This window comes from Charadrius vociferus, unplaced genomic scaffold (genome assembly GCF_000708025.1).
Source record: "Charadrius vociferus isolate BGI_N301 unplaced genomic scaffold, ASM70802v2 scaffold823, whole genome shotgun sequence".
NCBI lineage: Eukaryota > Metazoa > Chordata > Aves > Charadriiformes > Charadriidae > Charadrius > Charadrius vociferus.
The window spans coordinates 46,095-61,392 of record NW_009647484.1 but is presented as its reverse complement, the minus strand read 5'-3'; the positions used below and the strand labels follow the sequence as shown (position 1 = coordinate 61,392).

General features: G+C 35.8%; 1 protein-coding gene across 1 annotated transcript in view; it reads left to right on the top strand.

Moving 5' to 3' along the window:
• LOC104282638 (nipped-B-like protein) overlaps positions 1-15,298 on the top strand; it is a gene marked incomplete at both ends in the record, with an annotated part of 76,367 nt that overhangs the window by 14,980 nt on the left and 46,089 nt on the right. The window contains one exon of the mRNA XM_009880753.1: positions 14,896-15,078. Within this exon, the coding sequence (XP_009879055.1) occupies positions 14,896-15,078 (183 nt within the window). The remainder of the gene's footprint in view (positions 1-14,895; positions 15,079-15,298) is intronic.

The following is a 15,298-nucleotide window of genomic DNA, read 5'->3' as shown; positions in this document are numbered from 1 at the left end:
TGCAAATTCCTAATGTGGGAACACTTAAAAAGTCTTAAACTGTACTTCAGATACATTAGTTTAATCTGGTAATTTATCTAGTTAAACATAACTGCTATATGAATGATTTGAACTGGTTTAAGTGTGTCTGTATAAGGGACTGGTACTACTGTAACAAGATCAGTGTAGCTGGAGTGGTCAGAAATACTATGTATACAAGCCCTGAGATTCTTCTATATTTTTAATTGGAAATAAAATGTGATTTTTCCAAGGGTTGTTTTGACATGATGAAATAAGAAGGCAGTTACAAAGTCCTATCTGCCTCTTTTACACTATAAATACAACTCTGTTGGGAAGCCTCCACACTTTAGGCTGTGTGACAATAAGCTTACAAAAAGGTTCTGTCTTTAGTAGAATTCAGATATTGTCGTGTCTATGGTCCAGTGCACGCAGAAAGAGGAAAGGAACTGGTAAACAATGGGCTGGCATTTCAAATTAGTAATACAAACAGGAAATTATTCAGAATAGTTTGTAGGTTTGATATTTGATTGATTGTCTCTTCTGCAGTTTTAACACTTTTAATACAATTGCTTTTCTTCTTGGTCTATAATTTTGGCTTCTTTGGTTTCAGACTGAAGTAGATCATTTCACATTGTGAAATCAATGTTACTAACTGGTCAGGGTTCCTTTTTTTTTAATGTTTAGCATTTAAAGCATTTAAATTTCTTACATAGTTATGTTTATAGAGCTGTCATGTCTCAAAAATAGACAAATAAAGTGGCAAGGAAGAGGATTTCAACTGTATACAGGATTATTTATGAATGGAGTTCCAGGTATATCATTGCTCATGAATTCAAGATTAAAATGTTTTCTTATAAAGTTGATCTGATAAGAAATGATGTAGAAATCATCTTTGTGAATGTATAACTCTGTTTATGTACATGTGTACAGAGTTGATATCTGTATAATTAATTTATTGTGCTGCGTCTGTTCTCTATATACTAACCTGATTGTATTGACTCTTAAAGACTTAATAATTCAGGATGAATATTACTTATTTGTAAAATATTAGCCGCCTTCTTAAATATTTTCTCTTAATTCTAGAAATATGAACATTTCCCCTCTCCCTTTTTGAGGTTCAGAACAGGCAAAATTTTCATTTCTAACAATAATAGGTATCTAGAGTTGGACATAAAATTATGACATCTTTGCTGTCATCTTAGTCTTTTATGTTCTTGATGGGGAATACTGAAAACTTTCTGATGAAATTCAGCTCTTGTCTCAAAAAGACTGAATTCACACAGTTCTATGCACAGAAAATCAGTAATTTTTAGAGCCCTCAGCTATATATAGTGCATGTATGCTTTCTAAAATGTTTCTGAAGTAGACTTTTTGTTGTAGTCTATATTGTATATGGTTATTTATATAATATATTTTAGTAATGTGTAAAGGTTTTAATGACTCATCTGATTGGCATGACTCTAGTAGCTATGTCACGCATGAGCAATGCATTCATTTTAAAGTCAGGTTTATAACTTTTCTGCGATGTCTTGGTGTATTTTGTGTTTTCTGAAGTTATATATTTCTTACATATTCTGAAATAACTTGGGACATATTTTCCGGGGGGAAAAATATTTGAATCTGATATCAATCTCTTTGCTATTGTATCTAGAATAAGATTCTTACAATGATATTAGAAATAAGTTTCATGGAAAGAATAATGTTGTAACTATGTTTCTCTTACAAATCAAGTTTTGAGCGTTCATCCAGGCAGATTTCGAAGAACGTTTCTTTAAACTTCAGATTTTTCATGTGTATTTTTAGTTTTACATTTTTTTACCCAACTTCCTGGTAACCTACTTCCTATGGTACATTATGCTAAATAATTAGGTGAACTCCTGTGTTTTAAAAGGTTCATAATTCATAAAGATATATCTTTATAAGCTAAAGTCTATTTGTCAGCAACTGACTGATATAGAAAATATTCATGTAATTTCCACAGTGTCCTCACTCCAAGTGAGAGAAATAGCATTCACTGTTTTACTCTGTGCCATTTTTAGTTATAAACATTTTAATACACTATGAGATGTAATTTTCATAAGCATTCTTTATTTACTTAATCACATATTTATTAATAGATTGTGGCAAATATTTTCTAGTGTTGCCTTTTAGCATCATTATTCCACTTCTTCTCTCATCCCTCTTATTCCATGTAGCTTAGTATATTTTGCTTTATCTTTCCTTCTTTTACCTCCTTGTATTCCTTGTCCTTTGTTTTTCCTTTCTCATCCATCTCTCCCCCAAGAAAATGTCTTCTCCTGGCTTTGGCACGTACATAATCATTGCTGTGATTTATCTGAAATCCAGTTTAAAATAGGATTAGTTCAGCTAGTTCAAAATACCACTTAGATAGTCATTCTGTCTTAAGGTACTAATGCCCATGCATTATAAAACTCAGTAAAATTAATGCTATATATACTGAAAGTCTATACAACTTTTTACATTGTTTCAGTAAACTTTAAATTTGAAAGTCATACCTTTATTGTGCATGTGGATAAGCCTAGCATTGTATTGTAAAAAAACAAAGTAACATTTTAATCAATAGACAGGTTTGAAATTTTGTTAAGCTATTATATGAATGGGATATCCATAGTATGCAATTGTTAAGACTGAACCATTCCAACAGTCCCTTTTGGCATTTACAAGGAAGAAGCAACATTTTTCTCTCTCTCCTGATTTTTGAGCGTTTTTCTGAAAGATGCACTCTAGCTCAGAGGAAAGTTATGGAAGTTTTTTTCTATAGTATTTTTGTTAAGGGGTCTTATGGTGAAATTTTGTGGCCTGTTTTGTCCAGGTCATTATGAATTGTAACACTTTTTTTCTTCTGGCTTTAACATCTGTGAATGCCTTTTATCCTGGTTTTAATGCAAATGTATATTGTTGGAGAATCCATGAAACTTTTCCCTTTGAGTTTGTGCCTGCAATTTGGAGATCATGTTTACTATCCTTTCTTTTCAGAGCTTCAGCAAATGCCTTCTCTGCTGCTTCTCATAGCTATGCTGATCAGCTATGTTGAGATGGGAGCTGTTACCGGTTTTACAGTTACTGCATTCCGATCAAGACAAATTTTACTTTGTTAAAGTATGAAACAGATATGAGTAATGAGAGAAACTGTAACAATCTGTGTTAAGGAGATATCTGAGTTAGTTTATAATATATTTGAAGGACTTGCTTTCCAAAATAAGCACCACATATGTAATGCAAGTTTTAGTTCTAGGACAAATGAGTGCATGTTTTTTAAGACTTGTGCAGAAACACCTTTTGGGTCTTCAAATATAACCTTTGTTGTTTAAAAAAAAAAAAGAATCTAATGCCGAATGCTACTCCTTCATTGTGTAGATTGTGATTATAGGATTTCATTATCTGTACAACACAGAACTTTAAACACAGGTTTTCATTGCTCACTATGAGTCTTCCTAAATATACTGTGTTCTCTGCGGCTATGATCTGAAATTTGAGTGAAGACTTGCCATTTCTTCAAAGGTCGTCTTCATATTTTTACAGGTGCAACTAAAAAATTTACTGCTGCTTAATCATCTTTATATTCTGGAGTTAAAGCAATGCTTCTAGCTTTTTCTGTGTTCTATGCTTGTATGTTTGGGTTTTTTTTAATTCCAGATGACTTTTTCAGAGCCTATAATAATTATAATTTGTAGTCAGTGGTAGGTTGTAGCAGCATAAAATTCCATGACATCTGTGTAACATGATGATGATCCATCTTTGAATTCTAGCACTGCTGGAAACAGTCTCACTTGTGAAGCAGAGTAATCAATTAGGTGCTCATCTTCTAGGTAGGAGTGACAAGAGAGGGAGTATTCCAGAACAAAAAGCTGTATCCAGATTGTGTTGGCTCTGTGAGCCAACTTCTGATGGTTCTCACAGTCTTTTGGATAGCACAGCACAGCTACTCATCAATACTTTTTGGTACAGCTGAAAACTGTATCAATTTTAAACATTTGTTTAAATCCTTCATGTATATGTCTTCTACAAAGACAAAATTGGCAAACCTTTGAGAAAAATGGCTTATGGATATTAACTCATCAAGAAAACTTTAGAGTTCAACTCAAATTTATTTCCAAAATAACAATCGCTTGATGCTGAAACAGGCACACTGTTTTACTCACTGAAATCAGTGGGGCAAGCAGCTGTGCTGCAAGGAAATAACTGGAGTAAAAGCATATTCCCTTTGTAAAGGAAAAGGCTGCAACTCAGCTTGCTTACTACAGATTGTGCTTTTGTAAAGATAACCATTGTGAAAGTCCGTAATCCCACAAATCTGAAATTTGGAATCGCTGTCTTAGAGTTCCTGGTAGCAACTGAATTTGCATGTGGGAAGGCCAGAGTAATGACCCACTAAGCATCTTGCGTGTGCGCATACCGCCAGGTGGATCAAGCATGTCATAACTTTCTCTGAAGTTCTCTTGTAAATTATGCCACATTTCAGAGAAGTAAAGGATATATTTCATGGTTTACAGCAAGAAGTTTATCATGATTATTCTCAGCTGAAGTCTTTAAAGCTTCTCTTAAACTCTAAATTTAACTGAAATTGTAGAAAAAACATCATTTTCATAAGCATTCTACAATCTTCCTGGTTTTCCTCTTTTCTGAGTTATTAGTGACTACCTCTTTTCAACTTAACTAGTCTAGAAGAGGAGCTGGCTGTCCCTTGTGGCATTAGAAGTATTTAAAGATATGTTGGGTTTGCAGAGGATCCATTTTAATGTACGCTTTGTCCATTTAGCCCTAATTAAATTTTTTTCTCCTTTCTGGACTGAACAGGTTCATAGTTTGAAAAATATTCCAGGCATAGTTTAGTCAAAAGCCAAAACCAAACTATATATAACCAGTTAAATCCAGTAGTCTAGGAATATCTCAGTTCTCTAGCATGGATTGTTCCTACTTGCAGGGATTTTTTTTAGGCATGGAGCATCTGTCCTATCCCAAAAAGTATGTTGGGTTGTGTGTGCATTGTATATACTCTCTGGGGCCTTCATTTTTGGTGTTAGTTTTTCAGAAGTAGATGTTGGATAAACTGCTATTGGTAGAGAGCGCGAATTTGCACACTGGAGGCCTTTCTTGTGTTAATCTGTTACCAGTACAATAGGAGACATTTTCAGCATACTGCTTTGCCTGGAGACTGCTTGAGTTTGTCTTTGCCACTAAGGTAAATATTTTGATTCTTGCTCTCACAGTTGTTCTGAAGTCTTCTCTGGATAGCAAGACTGAACTTTATGTGTTGCACATCTAGTTCTTAGCAGCAACAATAAACTTGACCAAAACTACTAGTTTCATTTTACTTTGGTTCAACCGAAATATGATGCTTTGTCTGTTTGCAGATTTAGGAGTGCATTGTTTAGTTAGTTCACTTTTGAAAATTACTTTGGCAGATGTAAATGACAGAAATTTATTACCTGATTTGTTGAAAGTCTGAAACTGCCTTTGGTTCATGGGCTTGGATACTTGATCAGGTTCCTCTTATTTCTGTGAAAAGCTAAAGCTATTTTGCATAAATGATTTTTGCAACAATGTGTTGCAATATATAAAAATGTGGGCCAGCAATTTGTCTGACCAGCAATGCAGACCTGTTCATGTGTCTAAGTATCTAAATATGGATGTTATTTCTTGGCTTATGTGCAGGGATACGTGATCAAAAATTTTGGTTTGAATTTTCTTCTAGACAAAGAATAAATTTGGCAAATAGGGGAAAGCCTCACATTTACTTCTGGTAATGAATTTTTCTGTTGCTCGACATTTTCAACCATTTTAGGTGACTGGTTTTGTGTAAGAAAATTTAAAATATTTACATGAAATTTGCAATTTATATTTGCTCCATGGGAATGTTACCAATGAACATAAAAGAAGAGGTTGAGACCTTTTTTGTTCTTCAAATTACTGAACTGTTTTTTGCGTCAAATAAAGGTTTCTTGAATATACTTACTGTTTAATTATCTTCTGAGCAACTTTCCTGTAGTATTTTATATTAAAAGCTAAAATATCAGCAATTTTTTGTTCTTGTTGTTAATGTAATTAAGTTACTTTGAAGAAGAAAAATAAGAGTAGCTTCATGTGATATTTTAAGTGATAAAGGCTGAGAATCTTTCCATGATAGAGCGAGGTAAAAGTAGATCTTCTTGATGTGTCTATAGTCACAAATCAGATATAAATCATAGTATTTGTTTTGCTTGATCTCTGCAAAGATCTTGGTTGTATTATATCGATTATATAGGAGTTTTTCTTTTATGAGAACAAAAATTGAGGTTTAATTTGATTATATTTAATGAAGGTATTTTTTCTTAGGTGAGGCCCCGTGGCTCAGATTTTAAACTAATCAAAATGCATGTCTGGGAAAATGCATCAAACATAAATTTCAGATTCCAAGCATTAATAGTAACGGAAAATTACGTGCTGTGTTTTGCAACTGTACAAAACACGTTAACTTTCTAATACAATACATTGAGTTGGCTTAAATTTCAATGCATATGTTCAAAAGCAATGACAGTAAAATCCAAAAGCAGTCCCCTGACACTCTGATTCCTAACAGTGAGGTTCTTTGTGCAGCACTGCATTTATTTCACTTGCCAATCTTGCTTCATTTTACTCTGAATACTGCTATATTTTTTGTGAAGTATCTTGCATAACTAGACTACTCTAGCCTTCTTTTATCAAGTTTTATAAAGACGAGAAGTCAGTGAATAGCAATAAGGAATAAAATAACTTGTGGGTATAGTTGCTGCAGCAATTGGATAGCTTGAGGAAATCATTGATACCAATATAATGTGAGTTCTCATGCTTCTTGGCATCTTTGGAGAGTGCATGTTGGGTGTATTCCTTGCTCTCTGTCTGGTTCCTTCAGTGTGCTCTTTGGAAATCTCTTCACTCTGTCAAAAAATGTTTCTTGCTTCTAAGAGTATTTTGTGCTATTGTAACATCCTTTTTGAATCTGTGCTGTTTAGCCATGGACAACAATGACCTCTACTACATCATGGAATTATTCATTTGCTGTGTCCAGATTCTTCTCTGACCCACCAATCTGGCTGGGTCCCATTTCTCAAGGCCAGAGATAAGGACTGGAATATAACCAGGGAGCCTGAACCTCTCCTTTTGTTTAGCCCAAGGCTGAGAGCCTTCCCTTTGTGCCAGTATTGGTGTAGATGATTGGTGTAGATGATAAAAAATGATTTTGAAAGATGTGTTCAAGCAGGTTCTAGGGAATTATATAGGACATACATCTTCCTAACACTACTTCTCTCCCTCCCACAAAATCGCAGCAAAGAATCCTGTGGGCGCAGTCCCTTGGGCAGTGGTGAGGGGATCTCAGTCTCCCGCCCTCTTTCAGGTCTGTGTGTGAGCTGAGCTCAGGAGTTATCACTTCATGGATGTAGTCAAAAGGTGAGGATAGCTGTATACACTTCCACAAACTTTAAGGCAGAGAATGTGAGAGGAAAGAGGAAAGCCACTGAAGTAAATGGATGACTACTCAGATTATTTTCATCAGGATTCATCCTGGTGGTGTGTTTTTCAGCCTGGAGAAGAGAAGGCTCTGGAGAGACCTTATAGTGGCCTTCCAGTCCCTAAAGGGGGCCTACAGGAGAGCTGGGGAAGGTCTTTTTAGTAGGGCACGTAGTGATAGGACAAGGGGGAATGGCTTCAAACTGGAAGAGGGCAGGTTTAGATTAGATATTAGGAAGAAATTTTTCACTTTGAGGGTGGTAAGGCACTGGAACAGGTTGCCCAGAGAGGTTGTGGCCCTTTGCACTCTAGTGCCTGAGTGCTATATGGTAACTGTACTTAAAAAAGTACTTTTAAAAGGGTGTTTATTTTCCAAGCATCTTTATAAAGTAAAGAAGTACTTTTATCCCCTTTTTTTCTTTTAGTTCTTAATCTAAAATAGAACCGTATCTGCATGAGTAGTTGTAGTAGAATTAAGCTGTGAGTCTGTGCTGTTGTAGTTACAATGACATGGCTATCCAACAACAAGAAGGCACTCTTGTTATGGAGTAAGAGTGTATTTTATTTGATTTAGCACAGAGTTTCAAGTTTGTTTGAGCTAATCCTGAAAAAAACTGCTTTTCTTCCTGTATATATATATCTGACACAGGAGGTTTTATCAGTGTATTTATAGCGGTGACACAAAATGACTTGAGAAAGTTAGACAGTAAGCAGGTGATACATAAGGGAGGTAGACCCAAACCCACTGGAACATCCTCTATCAAATGTTCAGAAAGGACATGTAAGGAAGGTGAACTTTGCCTCTGTGGAATAACAGCAAGACTGGATACCCTAGTCATCAGCAAAATAAGAAGAGTCCAGTAGGCAGTTAGTTTCTTCTGTGGCTAAAAAGGAGTGAGGGGAGGGCAAAATTGAGCTCTAATCTGTAAGTTTTTATTTTTAATGTCAAAATGAAGATGTATGGCAATTTGTTAGTGTAGAAGTTCCAGAATGTGGGGAGTAGCTAAAATTAAATTTCTAAACACTGAAAAATGCAAAGTTAAGATTCATATCCCCACCCCAAACAAGTGGCACTGTTCCCTCTTAGACCATTATGTGTTCTTTTATATAATGTCTTGATATTTGGAAAAATTGCATTTCTAAATGCAAGGTATATATAGAGATTACAAATATGAAATTGCAATAACTGCAGTTTTGCTTATTATAATTAGCGCTCAGAAATTGAAAAGAATATTTATGGGAGGCTAATTTATACAAAAGACTACATTAACATAAACCTTACTTTTGAAATGAAATTCAGGGACAGTTTTTCTTCAAGCACTTGTTCATTTGTTGCAATAGATGTATGTGCAAACAGGCCATTTTGATGTCATGAGTATTTTCAAGTAACCAAACTAATATGGATTATTTCCACTGTATTACCTGTCTCTTATAGTTATGGAAGTAGCAAATCGGAGTTTAGGATTCTAAATGTTTTTGAATCTTGATGGCTTGTTGGTTAGTAGGAAATTACACCAAAATGTAAACCATACATCTGTTTTCCATAGTTTGGAAAGCAAAGATAAATCATTACTGAGAAGATAACAGAGTTTATTAGTGTTGGTTTTGATTTTATGGCAGGAACAGCCTCTCTGCTCCTGGAAAGCTGACCTAAGCGTCAGCAGGCATCATCCCCTTTTCCATAGCTACTTGTTTGAAGTTACCATATCAAGCCAGGTGAACCTAATCTGAACACACTGATTATTGTGTCAAAATATAGCTGTGCTGTCCATATTGAATGGGTCTAATAAAAGTCCATAATGATGTTATGTTTTTTGATGGGTTTTTTTATGTCCAACCTCTCTTGAAGGCATTCTGGTGATGGATGCATCTGCCTGAATCAGGGAGATCTATTTGACTTACAAATTCAGGGCAAAGAGATTTTGGATTCTTCTAAAGATTAGATTTGTGTAAATATTAACTAAAGTTAAAGGCTGTTATACAAACTTGAAACCACCCATGAAGTTATGATCAAAAAGCAATGCTGAACTTTGAATCAGATCTGTGCCTTGCAATTTTTTTTAAACCATATGTGGAGAAGGGAAATACTATATCCACTAGACATTTGTAGAACTCTTTCTACTATACATGGCAAAACCCTTTGAAAAGCTTCCCAGATTAAAATAGAATATGGGAGGAGGTTTACAGACTAATTCATTTTTAGCTAAGATTCTCTGGCTAGTTTTTAACTGTATTATATTTTGTCAAGAATCGTTTGGTGAGAAACAAGTATCTTGATGGTCAGTGGATATTCTAGTGGCAGAGTCTAGTTGGAGGTTAGTAACAAGTGGTGTCCCTCAGGGGTCAGTACTGGGCCCAGTCTTGTTCAACATATTCATCGATGATCTGGATGAAGGGATAGAGTGTACCATCAGCAAGTTTGCTGATGACACAGAACTGGGAGGAGTGGCTGACACGCCAGAAGGCTGTGCTGCCTTACAGCGTGACCTCGCCAGGCTGGAGAGTTGGGCAGAAAGAAACCTTATGAAGTTCAACAAGGGTAAGTGTAGGGTACTGCACCTGGGGAGGAATAACCCCATGCACCAGTACAGGTTGGGGGCTGACCTCCTGGAGAGCAGCTCTGTGGAGAGGGACCTGGGAGTCCTGGTGGACAACAGGATGACCATGAGCCAGCAATGTGCCCTGGCGGCCAAGAAGGCGAATGGCATCCTGGGGTGCATCAAGAAGAGTGTGGCCAGCAGGTCGAGGGAGGTCATCCTCCCCCTCTACTCTGCCCTGGTGAGGCCGCGTCTGGAGTACTGCATCCAGTTCTGGGCTCCCCAGTTCAAGAAGGACAGGGAACTGTCCTTTGCTGGAGAGGGTCCAGCAAAGGGCAACGAAGATGATTAGGGGATTGGAACATCTCTCCTATGGAGAAAGGCTTAGGGACTTGGGTCTCTTTAGTCTAGAGAAAAGAAGATTGAGGGGGGATCTTATTAATACATACAAATACTTAATGGGAGGATGCCAGGGGGATGGGAGCAGTCTTTTTTCAGTGGTGCCCAGTGATAGGACGAGGGGTAATGGGCATAAACTTGAACATAGGAAGTTCCATCTTAACATGAGGAGGAACTTCTTTACTTTGAGGGTAGTGGAGCACTGGAACAGGCTGCCCAGAGAGGTGGTGGAGTCTCCCACTCTGGAGACATTCCAAACCCACCTGCTCGCCGTCCTGCGCAACCTGTTGTAGGTGACCCTGCTCTGGCAGGGGGGTTGGACTAGATGATCTCCAGAGGTCCCTTCCAACCCTGACCATTCTGTGATTCTGTGATTCTGTATTCAGTAACAGCTGAAGATTCTCGAATATTTTCTCTAAGAAACCTTTTGATAATGTCAATCAAACAAAAACAAGCATATGTTCTTCCTCCAGCAAGCACCTAGTAAGTCATAAACAGCATTGCATAGCTTTGGAAAAGCACTGAAGAAGTGTTTGTTCATGTGTGCAGTTCTTCAAGATTAATTGTTGATGAATTGTTCTTACAGCTACTCTGTGACTCACCCTTCAGTTTCACTAATGTGGAGTTTATCAGCATTGTGATTCCTTACAGTGGAACAAAGATTTGGTTACAATGACACTTTTCTCATGGGTTCTTTTTGTTTGTTTTAATTGTTGTGGGAGCTTTGAGAGTATACATAAGTGATGTCTGAAGGACACTGATGCCTATAGTCCATTTCAGGCATACTGTATATGCTGATCACACGCATTGCGAAAAATTGAATTATTTTGTTGATGAGGACAGTTTTTCAGAAAGCTTGGTTTACTAGGGCAATCTTATTAACTTGTGGAGTAACTTTTTAGTAATGTTACTTTCTCCTTTGCTATTTAAAAAGCCATGCAAACTAAGAGTCAAATGTAACTGATTGAAGTGGAAGCAGGAAAGTAGGTACCAGGTCTTAGCAAACTTATCAAACAAATTGAAAAACTGAAGGTGATCAAACATGTTTTTGTAGATGCTTTCAAATGGTTTTGTGTTCTGCATTCTTTTAAACATTTTTGAAAAGTATCCTGTAAACTGAAAAGGCATTAGTATGGGTTTTATAACCTAATGTTTGTTGCCATGTGACTGTATTCTTATGGTGAACTGGATTCTCTTAAGTATTTCTTTACTACCCTGAACAAATAAATAGTACATTTATTATAAAATATGGAGCTATAAAAAAGGAATTTAGTAAGATGTTTCTAGTGAAGATTGGGTTACCCGGACTCAACATAACATAAGTAATAAAGTAAAATAAATATTAACAAGCTCTTGACTGGAGTCCCACAGTATATAATATCCCTGAATTTCTTCAGAAAGGATGGGGAGTCCTTTTCCATGTATATCAGAATTGTTCATACGTGTGCAGTCATGCTTAACTCCTTTGGTACTGCATGAGTAAAACTCTTTTTAGATTTGTTTATTTAAAATCCTCAGCAACTAAGGAAACTGGGCATGCAGCAGACTTGTTCCAGGGAACATTGTGACAGAAACAAAAACTTTATAGATGGCTTATAGAGCACTTTACAATAATTCTATTTGTTCTCTTTTCTGCTATTCCCTTCTTGAATAAAGAAAGCTTTTCATATTCCCTAATAAAATAAAAAAGGGGAAGCTTATACTGTTATCTGAAATATCTGTAACAGGAGAAAGTGAGTGCAGTTTAAGCGGTAGTTGAATTTAGCATTGGAGAACATAGAAAACTTGGAACTTTTAAGAAGGAAATAAAGTTATTTTTCCAAATACTTAAAGTACTTGGATTTTTATTTTTTGTTGATGTCTGATTAACACTGTGGTAATTGACTTATTTTTAAAGATTGATTAGTGTTCTACCCCAGGAGCAAAATCAATAAGGAAAGCAAGAATAGATATTCCTAGGAGGTAGGAGAGCAATAGCCTGTGGTTTTTGGTTTTGTTTCAGTTTTTTTTTTTTTTAAGGGTTTTCTTACTTAAAATATATCACCTTTCATCTTACTGAGATGTTCTTTGTGCACAGTATAAGGAAAATAAAGAACAAATTCCATTCTAACAGTTCCTCAAATCAACGATTCAAATCTTAAAAATACATCATGAAACATTCAGGCATAGTTTTGAAATTGAGTTTGAAATTGAATTGAATTAGAATTTGGTCATGGAACTCTTGCCAAGCTAGGTATACAATCCATTACTGATTTGTTTCTTTTTCTGATTTCCTCTCCAAACAATCTGTCTTACTAGTTATTCTTTTTTTAAATTTACTTTTCATTGTAGACTAGGAGAGGCTTAAAGATATACTTTTAGAAAATACTCCCGTTAGTGTAAGCACATCTAGCCCATCTAGCTTTTAAGCATCTGTATGAATCTTAATGTAACTTTTATTCTTTTATTTGCAGCTGTTTTATGCAATGTCTTTGGCCAGATTTGCTGTAGGCTTTATGCTCTCTGTGTTGTCTGATTGATTTCAATGAAATTACCAACAGTGCGTGAAACTGAGAATGTGTTAAAAAAAAACCCAACAGGATCTGAGGCCCTCTAGTGATTTCACCTGTGGAAATTGTCTTAAAACATATAGGTGCAAATTTTCCTCTAGTCTGGGGCTGAATGTAAGCTAACTCTCTTCAGACATATAGGCGTACAAAGAGACATGGAGTATTAGTGTGGGGACACCACTGTTCATACATGGCTATGCAGCATCCAGATTAGACCTGGCTGGCATTCAGTCAGCTGGTGGTACACACAGAGGAACTGATCTATCTGTGCTATCTTCAATCAAGTGCCCAGCCAGCAAAGAATAATCATTTTACAGCACCATGGTAAACCACACTGTGAAATGTTTTCTAGCATTTTTGAAAGCAATATTGAGAATTTAGGTAACTTTGGCAGGTGGTGATTATCAAAGGATGACAACTTAAAGCAAATAAATAACAGTGACCACAGCACGGGGGAAGCAGGGACAACTTTTGCTATCAGTATTACTTTATAGATATTTCCCTACCTCATTTTGAAAAACCCAATATTTTCAGTTAAATCTTTTTAAAAAATGCACTTAAATGGGATGACTTGCTGAACATACCTGAGATTTATAGAAAAATAATTTTCTGATCACAAGTTTCATTGCTTATAGGGAGTTTTTATGGATGTAGAGATATGTGAAACCAGTAATATGTGAGACTTTTTAAAATTTTGTTGCTGGAATCTATTTTCTCATATTAAGGCTCTTTTAATTCCAGTTAAAGTTGTTGGGGGGGGGAGGACTAAGCTTGGATTAGAAGATGGAATATTAATGTAAAAATGGAAATAAATTTTAGAAAGTTATGTTAGTGATATAGTGATTGCAATTAAAAAGTGAATTATCATCCAGAAGATGATTTATTGGAGGATTTGTGTGTGTGTGTGTGTGTGTTGCAATTGGCAGGTGATTTCCTCTCTAAATAACACAGTATGCCTTGGGAAGGAGAGACAGACACTTATGACAAAGGCATTTGTTCTGTTGGAGAATGGTTAACAGTTTAGTCCGATAATCTTAAAATCTGTGCAATAGGTTCTTTGATAAATAAAGATAAGACATCAAATAAACAAAACCCCAAGAAATACTTTTTGAATTAATTTGGTTTCCTTGTGTCACTTTTAAAATATTTTGACTGTAAATCTCCTTCATACTGACAGCACATGGGCCTAATCAAAGTTTCAAAATGTGATGAGAATTGTGTGATGATGTCTAACTATTTACCTCTGTGGAAAAGGAACCTGATGTGATCTAGCTTGCTGTTTGTCTATATTAAATAAAAATCTTTCAACTATGCTTTGTAACAAAATCAAGCAAAAGTTTGGATTGCATTATAAAACCACTAGCAGGAGGTAAGGAAAAAAAACCTGAGGCAAAGGTTGGGATGTCAATGATTTGGTCTGTATTTAGGGATAAGACCCCAGAGATTCTGCCACAGATTGTCTCTGCCTACTGGAAAAGGGAAGATTACTGTCTTGTGTACACTAAATAATATGAATGAGAATAAACAGGACTGTTAATGAGGCATAAGGAATCCTTAATTTACCTACACTATTAGAAAACCTGTTGAATTCAGGGGATGAACCGAAATAAGACTAAATTTTGTGGAAGTAGAGCAAGGATGTCTTTTTACAAAGGAAATTCACCAATTTGAATTTGTTTATATGCCTGACAAAATATTTTATTGAAGGAGATGTGTATGCAATTTATTATGTTAATTTCTAATTGCAGTGTGAACAATAAATGCAACTTTAGAAAGGGCTGTCAAATACATCCAACTATATTTAACTGTGGTATTATTTATTAGTGAATATACTGTAAGAAGTTCCTGAGAAAGGACTGTAGTGTTGGGCCCTTATTATTATCTTCAGATTCACATTTACTTTTCTTGCTCTCCGTTAATAGGTAGCATAGATCAGTCAGTGTTAAAGGAGTTGCCTCCTGAGCTCCTGGCAGAAATTGAATCCACCATGCCGCTTTGTGAACGTGTGAAAATGAACAAGCGCAAACGTAGCACAGTTAATGAGAAACCAAAATATGCTGAAATCAGTTCTGATGAAGACAACGACAGAGAAGAAGCTTTTGAATGTAAGTAGTACATCATTCTGTTCCTACTCCTAAAGAAGGCTGATGTTTTGCTTTTACAAAAAGATATACTTTTTTTTTGTTTGCTACCCTAAACCATATGAAAACAAATTTGCTGTCCAGACAACTACTTGGCCAAGAACCTTTTTTTCTTTTAAAAGAAAAATTACTTGATTTCAATTTGTCGCTCAAGATGAAAAGTAGTTAGTTGTTAAATTTCTTT